At 28.1% G+C, this 25,451-nt stretch overlaps 1 protein-coding gene across 1 annotated transcript in view; it reads right to left on the bottom strand.

Annotated features, from left to right (window-relative positions):
* Positions 1-2,899: 2,899 nt before the first annotated feature.
* Positions 2,900-25,451, bottom strand: part of LOC111612626 — a 98,190-nt gene continuing 75,638 nt past the window's right edge. The window contains exons 6-15 of the mRNA XM_023353869.1: positions 21,227-22,133; positions 18,664-18,860; positions 18,569-18,597; positions 14,932-15,160; positions 14,105-14,197; positions 10,550-10,719; positions 7,700-7,885; positions 4,435-4,514; positions 4,252-4,356; positions 2,900-4,180 (exon numbers count right to left, since the gene is read on the bottom strand). Coding sequence (XP_023209637.1) covers positions 4,032-4,180; positions 4,252-4,356; positions 4,435-4,514; positions 7,700-7,885; positions 10,550-10,719; positions 14,105-14,197; positions 14,932-15,160; positions 18,569-18,597; positions 18,664-18,860; positions 21,227-22,133 — 2,145 coding nt within the window. The 3' untranslated portion in view covers positions 2,900-4,031. The remainder of the gene's footprint in view (positions 4,181-4,251; positions 4,357-4,434; positions 4,515-7,699; positions 7,886-10,549; positions 10,720-14,104; positions 14,198-14,931; positions 15,161-18,568; positions 18,598-18,663; positions 18,861-21,226; positions 22,134-25,451) is intronic.

The following is a 25,451-nucleotide window of genomic DNA, read 5'->3' as shown; positions in this document are numbered from 1 at the left end:
GGGTATCGGCACCCTCGGGATTTGGCAATGTCAAATGTTTCTTTTGTCGCATCACTAATATACCTCAAAAGACGCGACAGGGTTCTTGTAAATTTTAAACGTTTCTCACCATAGCTGTAAAAGTCTAAATATGTTAAACTTAATAGATTGTCCGTCGTTTGTTTTCTAACTAATTCGTTTTAGGACCAGGTGTTGTCCACGGAAATTTCCAAAATTTACAACTTTTCGGTCACTCTCTTTGAACTGGAAAAATGTCTGTCTTTATTACATCTAATATTTCAAAGAAATCAGTCCCACTGTACTCGGCTAGAGATTGGTTTGGTTAAGATTTTGTTTAAGTAAAATTTCGGCTCTTTCGTCAGGGTTTTATTTGTCCCCAATTCCCTAATTGCTTAATTATTTAACTACTTCTTAAGTAGAAATAAGTCGAAACTGGTTACTTTGTACTCGATTATTTGTAGTCTCGGGAAAAAAGTGGAAAGACTAATTTTTATGACAAACGGATACATAAATCGTAAATTTAAGGAAAATAAATTCTAGAGCTTTTTCTGTACCTTGTGCATCTCTCTCATTCATTAAATTTAGTTGTAAATTATGCAATCAAAGTAACAGTTAATTTTTTAATATTATACAAGAATTGTACACGTTTTTTTCTACATTCCCTTAAAGATGGGATATACGAAATCGTATTTTCACTAGTTTAACATCGAAATCCGTAATATAAAATCGGAGAGCGGAATAAATATATCAAATATTTTAATGGATTTTTTAAAACTCCCGTCAACTACACAGAAAACTATCATAAAAACATACAGGTAAATTCTTATCGGTTGGGTTAAATTATAAATCTAATCGTGATTCGCGTAATTGGGCGAGGGCGGCCAAATATCTAGCGGGCGGGCGGCAAACAGCCCGGAACCGGTCCTGGATAGAAGTGGATGCGTTATACGTGTAGCATCCACCCAAGGTCCTAGGCTTCCACCGGCTAAACCGGGTGAGGTTGGTGTTCTGTAAAGCGCATGCGTGAATCTGGCTTTTTTATGCTGATAATTCAGTGTTTCCACTCTGCCACTAATATTTGATTAAACAATAGCAATCTTATCTTTTTTTTCACGTGTAGTATAGAAATTTGTAATAAGATACATAATGCGGTTATAATAAAATATTGTGCGATTATTTTCATATAATTAAAATTTATATGTATTTATTTTTTAGAAATTACAAGGGAAGCGGCGCATCCACCGCTTCTAATGACGGCAGGCCACTGCCTCATCCATTGAGCCATGTTCACTAGACATCACACACACTAATTTTGAACACCAAGGGACACACTTAGCACGTTACTCTGTGGTTAGTGCCATTTTCAAACTTTGTCAAACTCACAAAACTATCCAATGAAACTCCCACTTTACTTCACTGTTGTGACAAAATTTGAACTTAATACAACCAATAATGTTTATTATGACAGCTTTCAAATAATTTCCACCCAAAGGGATCATTCTGTTTTCTTCTATATCTTTGTTAACATAAGAAAAAATATTAAAAAATTACAGTAAGTATATATTTTAGAAATTTTCTTTGTTGAATAGCTTATCAATAAATAGTTAAAATTTGAAATTAGATGAGCTGCAGTTTTATGATGAAATCTGCAAAGCTTTTTTCATATTGCAGAAGTTACTGTTCATTTCAAGAAAGCACAGTAGCAGCTTTTTGTGATAAAATAGAATAATATATTTGGATTTGTAGAAAGAATAGTACAATATAGTATTTTCCATCATTTGACTTCACATTATACTTTGGAAATCTCACCATTTATCATATTACCCCATATAAAAAAAGATTACAAACTGTATCCAATTTTGTAGTAGTAGTGAGCTCATTCTTTCTACAGAAAGAATGATCTCACAACTTCTACCAAATTGGATACAGTTTCAAGCTTTCTCCAAGTCAACATTCAAATTTATAGTTGAGATCTTTCTTGTAGAAACGAATGATCTCAACTATAAATTTGTGTGTTGATTTGGGGAAAGCTTATAGGTTTTTCTTCCATGTTATATTTGACAGAATAAAAAATAAGTTATTTTTATTAAATAAAATCATTATTTTTAGTTCTAAAACAGTTACAAGAATTGTTTCTGTGCTTTACAGATTACTGCTTTCCTATTTAATTATACTATTATCAGCAATGTTCCCTCTAATTTTTTTTGTGGATGAGCGGAACACATACTTATCTGAGCAAAAAAAGTTTTACTGAGCAGATTCTGAGCAAAAAATTTTTCTGATCATATATATATATAAAATCTTATTTTTTTCTATAAAAATTAAATTAATTATAAAGTAGAGATTAAAATTAATTTTAAAACATACTTTTATACAAAATATTATCTCTTGTCAATGATTTAATGTATTTAATCGAAATATACGTAGCAATAATCATGTTGCAGACAGAGTGAGAAATAAGTAAACAACAATTCAAATTGGTGTGCATGCTCGCCTGTGCGGTACATAAATTCTCGTGCGCGGCACAATTTGAGCAGTGCGCGGCCGCACAGTTTAGAGGGAACATTGATTATCAGAACATACTAAACTTTTCAAAAATTATTAAAATATTCTTAAATCATTTCTTTGGCATCACTTTTAAAGAAGAAAAAAGTCTTGGATTGAAATGGATTTACAATTTTAAATATTCTTTTGAGTAAAAATTGTATGTTTGTTAATAAGTTCAAAATTTTAAACTATCAATATATTTGAAGTAGCTACTGAGATTATAAATCACAAAATTATTTTTTTAGTATAAACTAAGCACTGTATTTTGTTAATTTTATATAAAAAAAAATTGATCTTAAGAGCTGAGCATATTTTTCAAGTTTTTTAATGAACAACACAAGATGACACAATGTGATATATGAAATTTTTATTTATGTTTCAAAATGCCATAATTCTTTAGGCACTGGTGTAATTTAACATAATTACTGTTATAAAGCACTTAAATACTACATCTAAACATGTAGAAAAAGGTTGGCATAAAATGGCAGTACAGTTTAGATTCGGCCATTTAATTTATGGATAAATGACATTAAGAAAAGTACCAAGTTTTGTCAATGTACAAAACAATTTCTCTTAAATAGAAACTTTTTCAAAAAATACATTTTAAAAGGCTTGACCTTAGTGATTGATTGCAATACTTTTTGTATAAACACTTGACTGTGAGGTATCTTATATATATCATTATATATAATGGAAGACATGGAAATGAGGATATAGTCTAAAACTTTAATGTTATTAAATTAAATAGTGAATATGACTTTTTAAAAATAAACATTTCTTGGCTTTAAAACAATAAATTTTTACCAATGTAAACAAAACAAATAATTTTTTTAAAAATAACAAAATTAAGCTCATAGCTAATAACTTTAAAATTTATACATAAATATAAATACTGATTTAAAACATAATTATTGCAGGATAAAAAAAATGGCACCATTATAAAACATATTGCATTCTTACCCCGTCTTGTGGCTTAATGATTTTTGGCATTCCAACCATTGATAGTTATACTGCATTCCAATTCCTTAACTTAAATACAAATGATTAAAAAATGGAATGTTTTGGGAATGTTTGTATTTAGTTAAGTTGTTGCATTTGTATAGAAAATACATACTGCAGGATATAAAAGATTGCTAGACACAATTACAAAAATATGGAAGGAAATAAAAAATGGTCCCATCTGGAATTATTTTGCTGGTTATCAAAAAATAAAAAAAAAAAAAACAATTTAAAAGTATATATATCTGTATAAATACTGTTTAAATATAGTATAAGTCACGTGATTAATTTACACAAAATTGATATCGAATCAATTGAAAAGCACTCGTCAAATACAATCTTATACTACAAACTATTTCTAGAATGACATTTTTTGAGCACTCACACAATAAATATGCCACATTGCTCCAATCTCACAAATATATATGGCAATTTTTAATGGCACCTAGAGTTGGTCAAAAGAGAAATTTTCCTTTCTACTTTTGTCATTTTAATGTCGACTGCGACAGCATCATCAGCCGACACCTTTGTCTCAAGTTGCGGGTTCTCACATGTGAACTAACTATTTCCACAGTGTATGAGGCAGGGAACCAGCCCCTGACTCCGTCACGTATTCTCTCCCCTTCGTACCATCCTAAACAGTTATAGTCATCATTAGTTCCGGTATTAAAACAGTTGAGACAAAGAATAGATTGTGTAACTTACCATCAGACATCTTGCGAAAAACATTTACCACATCACATTCTTCGATTGTTAATTCATCAGGTTGTTGAGCAACATATGAAAAAATGCACTGTACTTGAGGACAATCTAAGAATAAAAAATTTTTGATATATTATGACTTTATGTTAATGTGACATTAATATAGTTAAATCAAAATCCACATACCCCAAACTTCATATATTTTTTCATCAGGATTATCAGATAAGGGTGGAGTAACTGCATCCATCCATCTTGTTCTTTCACTCCTTTTATCGAAAAAACAATACAAAATTAATTTTTTTTTTCTAATAAAATTTACATTATGCTAAATTACATGATAATTTGGTTGATGTGTGGCTTCCTTAAAAGAGACTCTCTTTATTTTGGGAAATGAATTTTGGGCACTTTTTGCCTATCTTCAATCCTTTTTACAAATTCTTTTTACCAGTTTCCATTTTTTTAGATCACATTCAATTTGATATTTGTTTTAAATATTTGATTTTTTCTATCATGTAAGTTTTATTAAATTCAAAAAATTAATTTAAAAAATTAAAAATTAATATTTCTAATTTTTAAATATTATTTTCTTAATTATGAAAAATTAAATATAAACTCAAAAGGAAAATTATTTATGAAAACTAAAATAATTTGAAGTTGATGAGATCATCATTTGTGAAATAAATTGTTTTGATTTGTGGTAGATATAATTAAAATTACTTTGACCAATTTGATTATTGCAATTATATCATACAATGACTATAAATATAAAATCTTATATCCAACCTTCTTAAGTTTAATCGTAATGAACTGATTGATAAATTTATCAACCAATACAATTTTTTTGATAAAATTAAGTCATTGTAAACTTAATAAATGGCAAGATGAGTGAAATAATTCTTAAATTTCAATTCAGTTTTCAGACAATTGCCACTAAATAGACTAACTTAATCACAACATAAGAAATTTCAATTGTGAAGAAATGAATATAGTTACTAAAATCATCACTAAACACCTTTGGCTACCAAGACACATTTCAAAAGTATTGCATCTAAGAATGGCCTATGCATTAGGCTAAAAACATTAGTGTATAGCGAATAAATCTGTCTCAGTAGCCAAAGATGTTTAGTAATGATTTTAGTAATTATTCTTTCTGCTGAGTATGAAATGAATATAGGATGAAAGATTTCTTTTTTCCAAAATATAATGTTTTGCTAAGAGATTTGTCTGAATAAACATAACATGATATATACTGATTTCATATAAAAATTTCTATATTTTTATATAGTCATTAAATGTTTAAATTATTATTTTCTGAACATCAATGCAGTAAAATTATTTATTTATATAGGTATGTAAACACCATAATGTTTCTAATACAGTGGTACCTTGTACTTTGAATGTGAATTTCAACCATTATTTGCTTCAGAGTTTAAACAATGCTTTAAAGTTTGAACTCACACCATGAAAAAATGTGCTAAAAGCATATATGTGATTTGTTGTGTGCCAAAGTTATCTCTCACTCTCATATTATACTCTTATGCTTTTACAGTGATTTTTTACTTCATTTTTGGTACATTTATGAGGAATGTCTTGTATTTAAATATTACAAAAATAAATAAAATCTTTCTTTATTCATGTGAAAATAAGGATAAGAAAACAATTTCAGTAAATATTAAATTTATTTTAATTTTGAGTTTTTATAAACAATATTATATACAGTATATATATTGTTTATATATATTACTGTAAATGACCGATATCTGTTGAATGTCAGCATTCACACAGTTGTTTCATGTATGTATGAAATATTTGCTAAATATCATTTCTCACTTACACCAGCAAACGTCGACATTCAGCATGCACTGATGGTGAATGTTGAATAAAAGTATTTTTTTGTTAAGACAAAAATGCAACTTTTTAATATGTCAAAATAGGAGAAAGCTTAAGTAACAGCACATGTAAATAAACTGTTGAATCTAAAACAAACAGTACATTCTAAATCATTAAAGAAAATAATACAATAATAAACTTGCATATAAATTATGTGATTAACATTATACAATCTTATTTATTGCAACAACTTAAAGTGTTATGGCACTTTGAATTGCACAAGAGTCCCTTGCTTTTATAACTGCATTTATTCGTAGAGCACTTCTTTTTGCAATGACAGTGTGTATAGCCTTGCCCTCCACTTTTTGAATTAGCTGCAGCTGCTTCTCTCAGTGATATTTCTTGAGAAGAAATCTCCTCTATGGAAAGTAACTTTTCTTTACAAATTACGAACTGATTACGGGTATAAAGCTGCTTGAGGGTACCATTTTTGTTTGCTAATTTATAAAAGTCAGAGTCTTCTATTCCAACAACAACCGCCAACACATTTTGGGCATCTGTATGGCCACAGTCAACATCAGAGACTTGTATTCATATGGTATCACCAATTTGAGCAAAAGGAAATGGCAAAGAATTTGGCGACAGACTGTCGCCTCTCTGTGGACATTGGCTTCTCGGGTGTCGTTTCAACCTCCACTAAAGCTTATCATGCTTGTCGACATACACCAGTAATTGTTTGAATATATAATAACATACAAAATATGTTGGTGAAAGACTGAATATTTGGTTATGTGTCGACATTCACTGGAGAATATCAACATTCTCTAATTTCGGTCTTTCACAGTAACATATATATTAAATAGATATTCTGTACTTATAACATTTGTATGTACAGTCGACCCCCTATAACACGGTAGATACGTTTCGTTCTTTATGAATCCATTTTGTACGAGTCCTTGCCAATCACAGCCCGGCACGTATGCACTTTACGGACTACGGCTGTTTGAAAGGTTTTCTTCCATAAAATTAATCGATTCCTAGACTTATTCAACTCAACATTTCCAAAATACATACATTTTTTTGGGAATAATCCATATAAACTATGCTATAAACAAAAAATTGTAGGATTATTTACTGAGTGTGCACCGTTCGACGTCACCATTGCTTAAGCTTGTTTTCATCGCAAAGCAGCGCACCAAACGGCAGCCACGATTTCTGATAAGTTATTTTTCTGCAAAAACTTTGTTGAATTTTGGAGACATCATTAATATAAATAATTTTTATGGCCATTGAATAAGAAATGTTTCTTTCACAAGAAATGTATAAAATTAGTGCTGTATTAGACTTATGGTACCTAATTTACATACTGTACAGACAATAGTAAACTCAATTTACCTGCCGAAACTCTCCGTAGCGTGGCGCTGGACAGCGGAAAGTAGTTTGGCTGCCCGATGACGTTTTACCAAATTATAGGAGTTTTTTTACCATGTTTGTACGGATACCGTCGCAATTTTTTCGCAGTCATATAGGAATCCGAACTATAAAAACCCGTGTTATAGGGGAGTCGACTGTATTTATATACTAATTAAATTTGCAATTAGTTTTGTCATAAGAAACTTACTCAAGATTTGCACTAAGTATTAGTTCAACAGTTTTTCCTTTGTGATTTTTCAGCATTGTCAACTGAAAAAAATTTTTTCTATTTGAGGGAAGCCGTGGAACTATCTGACCTTCCTCCATATCTTCCAAAGACATCACTTGCAACATGTTTCTTGGACAATAATCTAACACAACAAAATTTTCTTCACTGAAATATGAAAGAAACAAATTAATGCAAATATTTAATAATATAATCCTATAAAAACTGCATAATCACAATCAATAAAAATTCAATTTACATTTAAATTATTATTACAGGTATTAATGTTTGCTAGTAAAGTATTTACTTAAAAGATCCCTGTGTATTAGTCAGTGAATATATACTTAATATTATTTCTAATTAATATATTATATCTAACAGTGTCTCATTGTGGATAGAAGTTTATAGATCTTCAATGATGGCATTGCATTGTCTCAAATACAGTAGACTTTTACATATCAGAAAACTTCAATTTTTTAATTGGAACAATGAACATTGTAATGATTTGTATTTTGTCTCATGAAATCATAATTGAAAATTTTTGTGAATAAAAAGAATGTTTTACAAAGACTGGTTTCAATAAAGTGAAGTTTCCTAATGTCTTTCTGATGATGAAATTGTCTTTGATTTGGCACTTAAAAAACATACCTTTAAGTATTAGTTCTATCATTTAATTTTGCAGAGGTGTTTAAGAGAAGCTACCATATATTTTTATTGAATTTATATTATCACTGCAATCACTGTCTATTGTTACTAATTATGGTTTCATTAAAATGAAGAATCAATCATTTGATTATAGAAATTATTTAAAATATATTGAATGATTTTCTTGGCCTTTTTTAGAACTTTTTAACCTTAAAGAAAAAGTCAACAAAATTTACAAAAAATCTACAACTAAAATTTCTCACTATCCATAAAGATATATCATAAGCTGTAAAAAACAATAGATAAGTAAATGAGTTTACAACCCTGCCTGCAATGAATTTCATTCACCAATAAAAACTTAAAATAATTCATAGTACAATGGACAGATGTTTATATTTGTAACAAAAAGAAATTTATTATAAAGATAAGTGATCATACAAACATATCAGGAAGCTCAGATTTTGGGAAAATATTTTGCTATAAAAACATATACGGTAATTTATAATCTGCAGAGTCTTAGCAACAATTTCTTTTAACTTCATTCAATGTGTTAAGATTCTGTAATCATCATGGAATAGCATCACTTTTTTTGCTTAATTAATAAGAGTTACAAGGTGGTGAGGCATGGAAGATCAAACTTATGTAAGAACTACATGGAAATTTTTTCCATTCCTCACTTAAATATATATATAATTGTTCTAACATGCGAGGATAGCATTGAGTCATCTTTCTTTTCAAAGATCTCCATCATTTTCTACTGAAGATAGGTCCAGGCTTGATGCTGACCAGGAAAATACATGTATATGATTAGACTGCAGCCAGGCTTTGGTTTTCCTGGCATGTGCAGATGGGCATTGTTGTTCTGGAAAATATAAACTCATCTTTGGAAAAGTTTATGTTTTGACTCGCATAGATGTTGCTGATAGATTAGAATACAAGTATCCTTTGCTTACTGTGGTATTTTTTTTAACATGGGATTTGATTAGCATGTGAAATTAATTGCAGTAATCTCTTTATATACATGGCAGAATTTTAATTAATGCAGCTTTAACAGCTATCTTTACTTAACATAGATATGTTTTTCTCAATAAATAAGATGTTGATGAATATGCTATTTTTGTGCTGGGGTGATTTCCAATATAAGTATGTAGTTTAATTGTGATAATAGTTGCAAAATTTAACACATTAGCAGTAATGTGATATTGTATTCTTTGTTTAGAAGCTTATTTTAAAATTACTTCACATTTTGTTTGTGTAAAGTGAAATATAAATGTCTGCAATAGATAAAATGCATATCTTATGGCTGCCGCATATAGGTATTTTAACCTATATTTGGTAGCCATACAGTTAAAATACCACCAATCTCCATGGATCCCATATTGAAAAAATAAAAAATAATTGTAATATAAATTGAAATAATATTAAAGTTTTATTTCAGAAAAATGACATGTATGTAAGAATGTTTAAAGAACACACAGCTATTATCCATTGTCAAAATTGTATCAACCTAAATAATGGAATGGAAATTGATGACATGGTATGATGTTATTAAGAATCATAAAAGGTGTTGCAAATGTGAAGTTGGGTAGTGAGACACAACTGGGCTGTGAGGTTTGTTTTGTAAACTTGTTGTAAATTTAAATCTTAATTTTTTGTTAATATTTATATTTTCTTAAAATTGGTTTTTAAATTTAAAATTTGTAGCCTGAAGAGGGATTGAATAATACCAATCCAAAATGCATTGTTAAATAGGTGAATAAAGTAAGCTGTTTTAATCTCAATCTCTGTTTATTGCAAATAATTAAGAAAAACCTGATAAAGATTACTAATCTCACTCACTATTTGCTATTAGGAGAAGAAACATTTACTCATTAAACTTTTATTTAAATGTTTCTACAATTTATTAGAGTTTACATTGATTCTTTTATTTTTAAAAATAATAAAGGTAATTATTTATTTTTTCTAACTAATGATTAAATCAAAAAATCAATCATTGTGAAATGCAATTTTAATTTTATTTTGATTGTTTTATAGTAATATTTCAGACATTATTTGAAAAATAAAAATTTGCAATGCAATTTATAACTTGGATTACCAAGATTAAAACAAATATAGTCAGATTTTTTATGTAAGTAATCTGTTTTTGTATTGTCACATTAAAATATTTGAAAATTAAATTTATTTTACCTTTTTTTCTTTGTTATTAGAAGATAATCAGTAAAAAGAAATAAATAAACAGGAACTTTAGACCAACGAGTTGAGAAACTTATTGTTCGCTTAGATGAGCTATCACAGTAAAATCTCGTTAGCTCTCCTCTTTTCACCAACCAACGTGAAGCAGATACTAATGGAAGACCCTAAGTAAAAATTTTAAGAAAAACAATATTTTACAACACATATTATAAATGTCCGTATAAAAGAATAATTACGTTTTAAAATTGTACAAATGGCACAAATGGAACTAAAATCCAAAAATTAATGTTACAAAAAACAACAAAATCAGTGATTGATTTTGTCCAAATAAATCATGTTTTTATGCAATTTTCAATTCATATATAGTAATACATATAATGCAACTGTGTAATTGCAAGTGTATAATTATCAAACTGAGTAATTATACACTTGTATGTAAATTCAAACTATTTAAAATACACATAATTAACTTGAAATTGATTTTGATAAAATTAATGCTGTTTAATTACAATGTTGTTTGATTTGCTATTTTTTTTTTGCAAATGCAAAATATTTAAAATATCAAATAATACTTTAATGCAGTGGTTCTCATACTGTGACTTGGAACACTCTGGCCAAGTTAGTCTTTTTAATTATTAGTGATGTGTTGACAGTATTTGTGCAGTGCATTTTTGTACACCTACCTACATTATATATTTTTGAGGACTGTCTCACTAGAACTTTTTAAATAAATACAAACTTTTTCTATTTTTTAAAAATTAATTTATGTTCCTTCCCTATTAATAGAAAAAAAGACAGAGAAATTGTTTCTTACTAACATTTTACTTCTGTTCTGTGGTTAATCTTAAGAGTTAAAATTTGTAGACAATGCATGCAAGGCATATGAAAATAATTGTACTATTTTCTTCATTTGTTTATATTATTTAATTATAACACTAACAAATCAATTATTCTTAGACAAAAAGAGTACTACTAGCCTGGCTTACCTCTTTCCAAAGATATATATATGTATATATGTATGTATATATATGAGTAGAATAAAAATTAAACCAAACTTTTCAATTTATGTAACTTATGTAGTTACAGTGGACAGGAGCCTCTTTTCTAATTCAGTAATAGTTCAAGGTTGTACACATGCATAATTTGTTTTACCATAGAGATAGCATTTGATTTTAACAGTTCTCTCATAGTAGATTGGCACATCAGAAATGACATGTTTGGAGAAGTGGACAAACATCAAATTTTGTGTTAAACTATAAAAAAACAAGCGTTGAAACTCTAAGCTTGATTAAAGAAGCCTATGATGATGAAATATTGTCTCAAACAGAGGTTTATGAGTGGCATAAACCTGTGTTTGAGCTGGCTGACAATTGATTGAGGATAACTATCATCCTGGGAGATTTCCACTGCAAAAATGACAAAATTATCAGAAGAATATGATAAAATCAAAAGAATGACAGACAAAGAACAGGTAATCTAACTGAACTTTTTGGACTTTCTCAAGACTTTATGAATTCCATACTTGATATAGATTTGAACATGGTCCCTAAATTCTGACGGAGAAGCAATGCAAAAATTGGGTCCTGATAAGTGGCAAGTTGAACTACTGAACAGAATAATCACTGGAGACAAAATGTATATTATTTTTATGACCTTCAGAGTAAGTTCCAATTTTTCATGTGGAAGTCACCAATATCTATCTCCTTGACTGAAAAAATTAGGCAGAACAAATAAAAAGGGAAGGTGATGTAACTTGTGTTTTTGATATCCAAGGTTTGATGCATTATAATAAATATGGGGTATCAGTCACTGCAAATCCCACACCAGATATTTAGGGTAAAACAACTTGGTGTTGTGTATGTCACCTACATTGTGGAGCACACACTGCCCAGTGTTGTACTGTACATTGTGAGGGTTATATGCTCCACTCTGGAAAAACAGTGCCTCATTGGTCCATAAAATTTGCTGAATGAGTTGAGGTTCCTCATGCTGTAAATTTAACATCATGTTGCACCACTCAAATTGGTGTGCAGCATCATCTGCATGTGATGTTGCAAATAGCAGTGGAATGAATGCTTGTCATGATGATATAATATCTATATATATAAAATTACATGTCCTGACTGACTGACTCATCATCCCCCAGAGCAAACAGCTAAAGGGTAATTTGGTACACAGTTAGGGTACATCATGAGAATGCACACTAAGAAGGAATTTTTGGAAATCCCCCTGCAGGGAGAGGGAGAGGATTAAGGATTAACCTGAAGAACAGCTTCTACTGTACTATTTTAGATGCTATTTTTTTGTTTTTGATAGTAATAACTTAATTTTCAAATGTACAATATTTACCAAATCATCTAAATTATTTGCTCGAGCAATGCTGGGTTCATTTGCTAGTCCAGTATATTTTTGTTCACTACAGTTTACAACCTAACCAATGCTGAAAAGATCTTTTTTTTTTCTCTTGAATAGATGTTTAAATGAACATCCAGTATATATATATAATACCATTCAAATAGAAGATATAGCTCTTGAATATTTCTGATAGGTTACTATTGTGACAAGGTAAGATTCATATATAAACTTTTACTAAAAATTAAAACAACTTCTTGCAGAATTACTGGGAATGATAATCCACATACAAGAACCTTATTATATCCCAGTGACAACAAATTTTAATTAAAACTAACATTTAAACCATAATCATGATCTTCCTGAAGCTTTTGACCAGTATAATTCATTGAACAATATGTTTAAAATTTTAAAATACTGAAACATTTAAATGCTAGAAGATAATTTTTAGCCATATATGTGTTACAATAGTGATAAAAATATCCCTACACCACAAACAATAAATAATAAGATATAATTAATGGTAGAGAAAAAGTAGCTAAATGCTAGTGTTGCTCATGTTTTTTTCATAGCACCACCTCCATGCATAAGAAATATTAGCGGCATCCTTTATGTTAAAAAATCATAGCTACAATCCTCTAATTATAATTAGACCATCAGTGCATTGCTAATTAGTAAATTAGCCTAATGAATTACATGTCAGTGATGAAATGGTAACCAATAGACATAAGTACTAAAAAGTTATTGTCAGCAGCAGAGTTGAAGTTGCCAAAACTATCACTTCCAGAGTTGAAGTTGGTAAAAAGTGTCAACTTGATTTCTTGAACAAAAATAAATAAATAAATAAATAAATAAATATATATATATATATGGGGGTTGACATTTTTCTGCAACTTTGTAAATTGATTTTTAAATTCAATATTGACTCCCAATAATATGACAATGATAAGACCATATTCAAACTCAAACTTTAGTTTCAAGACTTAAGTAATAATCAGTTCAAATACAGATTTTAATACAATTATATTCACAAAATACACAGAATGCACTGAAGTATACTGATGTTAAAAATTTAACCTGAGAAGAGAGAGATTCCAATAGGTCTAGCATAGTGTTTCTCAACAGGGGCAATATTGCCCCCATGTGGGTCTTTTTCTATATTGGGGNAACTATATAAATATAATAAATAAAACTAACTTTACAGTCTTTAAAATCCAAAGACCTATTTATGGTCACCATTTCTTCCACTCTTTCCATCTGACGTGTCTGTTCATTACATTCTTGAACCACCTTAAATTTAAAATAAAATATAATCAATTTAATTATCTCAAAACAAATTAAATCCTATATTGTTTTAAAATTAATTTTAAGGTATTTTTTTTTGTTTTTCTATAGGTTACTAGGAAAAATTTTAAAATACATATAACATTTATGTATTTTTAAAGTATTTTGTTCTACATTATATAGACATACAAACAAACATTCATTGACTCATAACAAAAATGTTACACTTTAAATTATCACTTATAAAAATATCTTTTACTAAATTAAAATATTTAATTATCTTTATCATCACCATCATCCTTATACAGTACAAGTTTATTAATCTAGCACCTATGGACAGAGTAGTGCCAGATTACAGAATGTTTATATATTTTTGCAAAATTCAATAAGTTATATGTAATCTGAATGTTGCAGGCAGTACCAGAGCATATGGCAGTATGCACTATTAACTATACAGTATTCTTGATCACATTGCTTTTGATTCCACAGTTAATTTGACATATAGCAATGTGCAGACCACGCCTCCACCTTCACTTTAATTTCTATCCAAGATCTTTAGTGCACCACATGTCCAAACTACAATTCACAGAATAACAACATGCCAGATTATTACCAGACAATTATGGATTATTGTCCATTTTCAGAAAATACTTGATTATCAGACATTCTGGATTATCAGGCACTGGATTAACAACGTCTACTGTATTCATTATTTCAAGTGTAACAGTAATATTAATCACCTTGTTTAATACTGCAAGTGTCATTTTACAATTTTCATAATTTGGTGCATGAGTGGGTAGACGGTGAAAAATTGCATCAACCAGAAGAGGCAGACGAGTGATCCGCTGCATTGGAAGCATCAAAAAGGAATGCATATTAAGACACTGACAGACAGGACTGCTTTCTAAGCGATGTAACACTTCCAAGAAATCAGGTTTTGTTTCTCTAAAATATTGAACATTATAATTACTATTTTTTGATGTTCGAAAGTTTCAAAAATGCAATTTTGTGACAACGACAAACATTTATGACGCAACAAAGTCTTTGGCAGATTATTACGTAATAATTTATGACGTAACAAAAACTTGTGAATTATTATGTATTATTATTATGCATTAAGCATTATTACGTAAAGAATTTGTGCGTGAAAGATAATAAAAAAGTTTATAACAGATTTTAAAAAAAAACATTGTTACGTAACAATGCTCTTTTTGCCTGTTACGTCTTCCATCTTTTCTTCCCTCGTGTAATGGTGTAAATTATTACGTATTGCTTTCGAACATTGTTACGTAAAAGGCGTTACTTATTAAAAAGTAACATCTACGTAACAATGTTTGATGAGTGTAATACTCAATAAAGAAATGTTAAGTAATAATTAGTTAAAAAGTAACAATACTTGATGCATGGCAGCAATACGTAATGAAGCATCGTTACGTAATAATACTATTACACAACAATGCTTTTCACCCGTGATGCCATTTCAACTCATGTTTTTCGTCTTCGTATTGACATAATTATAATTATATTTTTAAAATATTTTTTAGATCCATTCAGAAGATAAATGATGGAGTGTTTGATGTGGGAGATGCTAGATTTACTTCCTGGTTTGGATGAAAGCTTTAAATAAAAATCAAAATGAACATTTAATAACTGACTTTGATTTGTTTTCTGTACAGAATAGCATTAATTTATGAATATCTTTTATGTAAAATCTAGATAATAACTGTTTATGAAGATATAAGCATTAAGAGAAAACAAGAGATAATGAGAATTTTCCTTTAGAATAACATTAATATATGGATATTTTACATTAAAATATCTTATTTTAATACTTATAATCCTGCTAATAATAGTTTATAATATTATTGTAAATATTTATATAAACTAAAACTACTGACATCAATTTAAGAGATGAGAAGGATGACGATAAGAGAGAAAGAGATGATGTGATGATTTTTCGTATAAAATAACATTAATTTACTAATATCTTTTACTGAAAATACCTTATTTTTAATGATTAAAATCATATTAATAATGGTTTATGATAATATTTTTAAACATTTATATATAAATTAAAAGTAATTTAAGATTAGAAAGTTGATGAGGATAGAAGGATGCTGAAAAATGGAAGAGGAAAAGTATAAAATGCTTAAAATTTTTAATAAATTTTATAAATTGTACAAGAAGTTATCTTGTAAAGGAGAAAAATATAAACAACCAGCAATAAAAATTAAATAAAGAACAATAGAAAAAAAGAAAGAAAAAATAAATTAAAAATATATAAAAATTGTAAGAAGCAAATAAAATTGCTATAATTATCGTTTAAATAATAAATGTCTTGTTAATAACATAACTTAAAAAATTCATTATTCTTACATTTTATAAATAAATTAATTAAATTGCTCGTGATTATATAATTTTATTTTATAAATTCTATTCGATTTTTTTATTATTATATTAAATGTAAAAACACAATTACTTTTGGCACAATGACACTTGACAATTGTAATTTTTTTTAAAATATAATTTTACTTAATTTATTGGGCTGCAATTTGAGCCCAATAAATCGTCCATCCGTCTGTCTTTCCTTAATATTGAGAACGGAGTTAGACAGATGAAAGCCGAGAAAAGATANTTTTTTTTGTTTAGGATCAGAATTTTCAGCTTCTACGTTTCTACTTTTTATTTCTTTTTGCAGATCAGCTCAACACTTTTTCCGCTATCATTTTCTGGGGTGGGCCGTAATTCTCGCTGAAATTGTAGTTTTTTTTTAATGTAGTGTAGGACCTACAAACACTTGTCTTTTTCTTTTACCCGCGCCCCCCGTGTAAGGCTTCGCGACCCCCTTGGGGGTCGCGACCCACAGGTTGAAAAACACTGGTATAGATATATAACAAATTATTCTAAGCTGAGCAAAAAGACTAGGAAAATTTGGAAATGCACATGCTGTAAGTCAGGTAAAATGCCATCTTCTGCTAAAGTTAAAAAAAGATCGTGGTTCTGTATTCCGGATACTGATGTACATAAATACTGATACTGCTTGCATAAATCAGGTAAATATCACACATTGTTTAATGGAAGGAAAGTCTGGTGATCCTTTAATGGCACAAATATGTATTGGTGATATAATCAAACAAATTACTATTATAAATATTTTTCACAATTAAAACACACAATTTCAGAATTAATTAATTAAAGAAAATATTTCAAAAAGTTAAGCTAATTCAAAAATAAATAAATAGTATTATAAAATAAATTTTATAATACTAAATCAGAATATTTTCAGAATAAAAATTAAATTTTGAAGATTAAGATTCAATGAAATATTAGACCTTTTATGGGCAAGAATAAATACTTATTTAAGCATTTAGCTTTTCTTATAATATAAAATAAACAATTAGAATAAAGTTAGTGTGGTAGTCCTAAAGGTACAGAGTGTTTCACTGATTGTTAATGAGAATCCAATAAGCATTATAAATACATAGACAAAGATTTTATTCACAAGAATATAATTATTCCATTTAGAAATAAAGATAAAAGTTTTAATTCAGGAAAATATACTCATATTTGTTAAACTAATAAATACACTACATAAGCAAAGTATTCTTAACAAGATATAAACAAATAAGTAAAGCATATCATATATAAATCAATCAATACCTAACACTTATTTTAGACATCTATACTTTCTGACAAGACAATTAAAACTGGATCATAAGATAAAATTTACTTGGGTTCATAATGGGCAAATTTTAGTACATGAACAGGATAATGGATGAATTTTTATCATTTTAAGTGAATATGATAAAAATAATCTTATATAGTGAATAATGAAACAAATAATAAATAATTGTTAAACAGATTACAATATAAAACAGTCCTGACTTTGTGTAATGTTAAAAAATAATATAATAAATACCATAAGATTATAAGTGATTTGTCTTGTTACTGAACATTGTAAAAGCTGAATTTGTAACTCTAAGTGAAGATCTTTAGATCATAAACCTATTGCAAGAAATAACTTAGTACAAAAGAAATTTATTGGCTAATGTATAGTTATTAATATTGGCAATCAAAATTCCATAAAACTAGCAGAAAATCCAACAATCTCAAATAGATCTAAACATATTACATTAACTTGGAAAATTTGCATGTGATAGAGAAAATAGAATCTGACAAATTCACACAGAATTAAATGTAATTGACCAATTAACAAAAATCATACAATGTCCTAGAATGTTTCAACATTTGAAGAAAATGAGAATCATTGATCCAGCAATTCAACAGTTATCAAATGCTAAGCCAATTCAACAGTTATCTGGTAGCATGATCTAATATGATACATTGTTTAAAGCAAAAGATGTATAATTTCAGCACCAATTTTGTCTTTGTTTTAATAACAATGTCTAATTAAAAATGTATCTTGTGTCTTAGTAATAAAGAAAAATTTCAAAAGTTATTTCCTTTTAAAAATTTTTATATTCATAAATTTTGAAAGAATTAAAAATCCTATAAACATATTGAAAAAATATAATAAAATACCTGCAGTCCGAATGAAGGGAACTCATTTCCTTATCCATCGAAGAATCCGTAATGGATGATGACACAGAATAATAATTATCCGAATGTCTAGAACTCTTAGAGTAGGACGGAGAACTATTACCAGAAACTGAAATGAATACAAAATAAAATTCATATTTTTTAATTTAAAATAATTTAACAAAAAATGTTTATTTGTATGTGCATAACAATACATAATAATCATCATCTTCATGTTAATGAATTATGTTTTACATGATAGATACTAAAACTTAACTATCACTTATCTGACCACATCATTAAATTGTGGAAGAGAAATAATGGTAAACACAAAGACTAAAAATACACAGTTTAAACAACATGAAGAAGAATCATAAATATGATCATGTATACAGAGTTCTGTAAAACATTCAGTATAGAATCAAATACTGAATATTTTACAGAATACTTACTTCATGAATAACTGATAAAAATCTACTGATATTGTGTAGGGTGTTCCACTTAACAGTACCCAATTTGCTTTGGCTATAAAAAAATTAACAATTAAGGATATAAGTTCATCAAATATTTTATATGAGAGAGAAATTCACCAAATTTCAATGAAAAAAATTGCATTTCTATATGTGCTCCAGCATGTCATGTCTCACAATGGCAATGACTGCAATTATGTGCTCCCAAAGATCCTGAAGGTCTCTGGTCAAAGTTGCATACACCATATCTTTCAAATAACCCCATAGAAAGAAAACTAATGATCCTGATAGCTGTCAGCAGATCAGGATATCTTGGCAGTCACACTATCTCCACAATCTGCACTTTCTCCTGTGGCAAAGCCACAAGTGGACAATAATGCTCATGATTCAACTTCTGTGCCATCTTGTAGTACAAAAAAAATCTCTCTAAAACTTGATGACTTTTTCCACAAGATGCCACTTGTTGCTTTTATATATCTTAAACCATTCATTTTTATGGCAAATTAAAATAGGGTACATTTGAGCTGAATATTCAGTATATTATAGAAATTATTTNTCAACCACATGTAATGTTAAAGTGCAAACTTTAACCCTTAATATCTCCATGTATTAATCAATTTGAATGAAATTTAAAGTAATTAATGTCCATGATGAGTACTCTGGAAATCTTAAATTTTGAACAAATTTGTTGGATCATTTTGGGTTTACATGATCAGTATATTATAGAAATTATTTCAGGATATCTTTAATTCCCAAAATTAAATAAATTAATTGGAAGTATTTGAGTATTATGATTAAAATGGATTAAATTTTGGATTATTTTATTCTATTACAGATGAAGCTGAACATTTATCTGGAATCAACTTTTTCTTATTAGTTTGTTATTTAAATAATGATATTGAATTGACAGAAATGGATTTATATGCTTCAGTTAGTTCTATTCTAGAAATGCTTTTCTGGAATAGATTAATTGTAACATTTGAATATATAATCATATCATCCAATGTCATCATATTAGAAAATTGAATGAATACCCAATGAGTTTTCTATTTGGTTATATATAGAAAGAACTGATTTGTGTACTACTCTCAGTTTTAATTACATGAATAATTAAATAAATAAATAAATATATATATATATATGGGGGTTGACATTTTTCTGCAACTTTGTAAATTGATTTTTAAATTCAATGTGAATTGCAAGAAGAATGTTTTTCTTGTTTTGAACNACAATTATATTCACAAAATACACAGAATGCACTGAAGTATACTGATGTTAAAAATTTAACCTGAGAAGAGAGAGATTCCAATAGGTCTAGCATAGTGTTTCTCAACAGGGGCAATATTGCCCCCATGTGGGTCTTTTTCTATATTGGGGGTGATTAGTAACAATTTATATTTTGGGGACAAAAAACAATTTTCTGGGCAATATAGTAAAACATTATATTAAGAATAATTAGATATTTTATTCATTATATCATACAATAATTAAACAAATAACATTATACTAATGACTAGTCTATTCAATGCAATACAAATTTGGTGTTAGCTTCGGCCTGGAAATCAGAATTTTGAAGCTTGCAGCGGGGATTCACAGCTATTAATGCTTAATTTTAATTTTGTTAATTATATCAAAACCTAATATGTATTCTGAGTAAATAAATGTTTATTTGATAATTATATACTTTGTAAAAAATTAAACTAATAAACCCAACAAATTTTTTTTCAAAGTGAAGGGGGGCGATACCATGTAACGGTTTTATTGAAGGGGGCGACGATTCATTAGAGGTTGACAAACACTGGTCTAGCATATTTTAGTGCACTTTGTGTATATATTGTGAATGAAACTCCATTAAAGTATATTTTTGAATCTAGTTTAGTAACTGAAGTTTAGAATTTTGCATAAACAATATAACACTTATTACATTTAATTTTCACATTTTTCCTATTCTAGTGTTTCCATTTATATACTTACATATTATATATATATTTTGTAAGAAGCATAAAATTTATATAAGAACACTTACTTGTTCTGTCAGATGAAGAACTGGAAATTATTTCACCTTCACTAGTACTTATACTAGATATTTCACTGACTGAAGCTTTATTTGGGAAATTATTTTCAATAGTTATATTATTATATAGAATATCACCTTCATTACAATCATTATAACAGGTTGAATCTAAAGAGCGTGTTTTGTTAAAAGCAACTGTGTGAGAACGTATCAATTCCATAGATTTAGTTCCAGTTCTGCATTTAACTATAGAATCTGGTGGAAGAGGTGGAGGTGCAGTTGGACGTTGAATAGTTTTCCTTAATAATGGCTTCATTGACTGAGTTTTTTTAAGCTGAATATCAAACTGTTCTGATTTTAAATAATAATCTTTATCCTGTAATGAGTTTGAAGATTTTAAAGAAACATCACTACATGAATCTTTCAATCCATTTTCTTTTATATCAACATAAAATGTAGACATATCTTTCCTTCCTGAAGAAGAATTAAGTAACGGACCAGCAGTATTGCTTCTTTGACCAAGGAAGTATTTCATAAGAGTATTTCTTTTTGAATTTGTTTCTTGTTGTTTTTCTTTCATTCCAAGTTCAATAGAACTATGAACATTTCGTTTTGTCATAATTTTATTTAACTTTGATGACAATTCTAATCTGATATCACTTCTGGTTAATGACCAATTTCTAACCAATTTTTTCTTAGTTCTTCCTATATCACTGCTATTTTCTTTGATATTAGAAGCACTAACATCTTCGTTATCAAACACTTCATTGAATGTTTCAGAACTGTGTTTACTTATATCATCAGGAGACTGAGAACCATTACTCTCACCATCAAAAATAATATTTTGATAAACTGATTCATATAATGGCTCATACTGAGGATCACCATCATTTGATTCAGAACTATTTTCACCATCAATCTATAAAATAAAATGTTAAAACTGAATTTTTTAAAACAAGTTTTGAAACCAAAAATATAAATGTATAAACAAAATTGCTTTACTTGCCTACACTCTTGTAATCTTACTTTTTATTCACAAATACATACTTCATGAATAAAAATTAGAATTAACAGAATTAAAAAGAGACAATACTAAGAAAATAATTATTATTCTTGATATTAAAAAAATATGCATTTAAATTATAAAAGATACATTATAGAGTCTGATAGCACTCTGTAGTAAAGCTCAACCACATGTAATGTTAAAGTGCAAACTTTAACCCTTAATATCTCCATGTATTAATCAATTTGAATGAAATTTAAAGTAATTAGTGTCCATGATGAGTACTCTGAAAATCTTAAATTTTGAACAAATTTGTTGGATCATTTTGGGTTTACATGATCAGCATTTTGTTGCCTAGATTTATAACAAGAGAGATTAGCAACAAACATCTCTAAACCTGANAAGTCAATCATCCGAAACGTCAATCATCCGAAAGAATTCCAGTCGGCAAATTTAAATTTTCGCCAGTTCTGTGGCGCTTCAATCTTTGGCTATGTCTTGGGCTACTCAAATATTTTACGTTTTTGATACTAAATTAACATCTGAAGTATAATTTTTTATTATTTTTATATTTTTCAATATATTTATTTTGTTGGTACAAAATAAAAAAATAATTTTTAACGATACAATAGTCTTTGTTAGGGTTAACATCGACGAAAATTCAACGCGAAGCGACACGCAACGGATAAAAATTTCGACATCGGATACGTTAAACTATTTTTTCGTACGTAAGTCAGTTATCCGAAATATCAGTTATCCGGACAACCCCAGTCCCCAATTGATTCGGAAAATCGACGCTCTACTGTATTAACAAAATTTCTTGTCAAATTCTATTATTTATAAAATATAATACAAGTTGTTAGTTTATTTCCATTTTTAATATATTGGAGGCCTCAAAAAAGTAAGTATTCAGGGAATGTCTGAGATACAATCATTACATATTGAAATAATATTAAATAAAAATTTATGCTTGAGATTTGATATTATAGTTTGTTTATCAAAATAAATCTTTGATTAATTTGAACAAACAAATCATAAATACTTTAAGGGAATTTCTGTAAATATTCCTTGAAGCTAATATTTAATTTCTCTTTACTTTCACCTAAATATTTTATGTTTATTTGCAAATATAATCAGGAAATGAATTATTAAGAGTATTTTTAAAATAAAAAAGTAACCAAAGATAATATGGATTACTATTTTATTACACTAAATGAAAGTGTTACTTTTTATTTATTTTAACTAAATAAATTCAACTTTGTTAGAAATTTATAGAATATTGTTGTCTTTATACACTCCATAAATTTATTTTCTCTAACTCTAAATAATTATCTCTCAAATCCTCCCTCTTATTCTGATGCATTATTAAAATTCCATCCATTTTTCTTGTTTGTTGCCATACAATTTACTTTATTCACTACTGTTATTAATTTATATTAGTTTAGAAAAACTTTCACTTGAATCTGACAGAAACTAAATTACGAAAAGATTCATAAAAATCTTCTCTGAATATCAATATTGCAGCTACATAACTTTCTACGTAAGGAAAATCAAAGCCCTATAATTTTTAAAAATACAATTTATAAAATAATAGCCCATTTTTTAAAATTTTGGTATATTGTTGGTCAATTAGCTATTACATTATATGACATACTGCAGACTATCGTATAACTGTCATGTGAATATAAAATTATCATGAAAACTTTTCTATTATGAAGTTATTGATAACAGAAAAATACTTGAAATCCCATAAAAAACTTGTGGATTGAAAAATTCAGCTCAACAAGAGCATCTAAATAAAAGAAACTTTTGAAAATTATGAAATACTGAACCAGATTTGACAGCAAGACTCAACATGTGAATAGAATGCACATTACACAGACTACAACTATAGAAAGTTTTGGATGAAGCAATGTAACCATAGTAACAAATCAGGAAAACAAGAATTACCACAGAAAAAGCCTTTAAGCTTTACTTTGTGCAGTCGATGCATCTACAATAAGTTGGCAGTACATTTTAATGCAACACTAAGAATATTAGTGAAGGAACTTTAAAGCACAGAGTAAAGCTTGAAGTCTTTCTGTGACAATGCTTATTTTCCTGATTTATTATCATGATGACGTTGCTTCATCCAAAATTTCCTGTAGTTGTGGTCTGTGTAATGTGCACTTTATTCACATGATGAGGATGAGTCCTTATTGTCAAATCTAATTCCAGTATTTTTATGCCACAACTTTCAAAAATTTCCTTTATTTATATGTTTTTGTTGAGCTTAACTTTTCAGTTTGGTTCAATCTGTTTTTTTTATCAGTTAGAAAAACAATTATTCAATGTTAAAATATAATTTCTAAAAATAAATGATTATCTTTAGATAAAATAAACAAGTAAATATAAAACACTCTTTCTGAAACCGATTTCGAGTGATTTATATCGGCAGACAAATAATTAACAAAGATACTATACTTCAGCCAACGTTATTTCTTTTATTATTTTCCAATTTTTCAAAGAATTTTCCAAAAGGTTCTCCAAATGCATTTCGCCGTTACAGCCTCATCGGTGGATTATCTTACAACAAACAACTCTAGTTTTTATACAAATAAATTTTTCCCAGCATGCATCAACGTTTAGACCGACATTCTGATTTAACAAATTTGCATGTTCAACTATACAAAAGTGCTCTACTACTCGTCTTTTAAACACGTTTTCTATTTTATATAATATTTTTACCGAATTTTTATTAATTTTACAATTATAATTGAAACAATGATGATACCAAGGTGACTCTTGTCTTTTTAGACGAATCGCTGCCTCGTGTTCTTTTAGGCGTATCTCGAGCCTCCTTCCCGTTTTTCCAACATATGATTTCGCTTGCAAACAATCACATGATACTTTGTAAACCACTCCTGCGACGTCAAGCTGATTTCTTACTTTATTTTGACCTTTAGTATTTATAATATTAATGATATTCGACATTTTGTTTTCCTGCTTCGCCACTACACATATAGAAAACTTTTTAAATATGGGTTTATATCGTTCATAAAGATTATGTATATAAGGCATTTTAATATAAGTATTATTATTTATACAATTTTTTACATTATATCTGTAATTTATAAAAGAATTATACCACTTACAAATTTTACTCTTTGGATAGTCGTTCAATAAATATTTTCTGAATAATTGTTTAATTTCTTTATTTATATCTTCCTGAAGTGATGTTCTGTTTAGTATTTT

The sequence above is a fragment of the Centruroides sculpturatus genome, unplaced genomic scaffold, assembly GCF_000671375.1.
Source record: "Centruroides sculpturatus isolate CEXI.00-Female unplaced genomic scaffold, Cexi_2.0 scaffold1768, whole genome shotgun sequence".
NCBI classification, from domain to species: Eukaryota; Metazoa; Arthropoda; class Arachnida; order Scorpiones; family Buthidae; genus Centruroides; species Centruroides sculpturatus.
The sequence above is the reverse complement of the archived record's forward strand: the minus strand, read 5'-3'. Positions and strand labels throughout refer to the sequence as shown.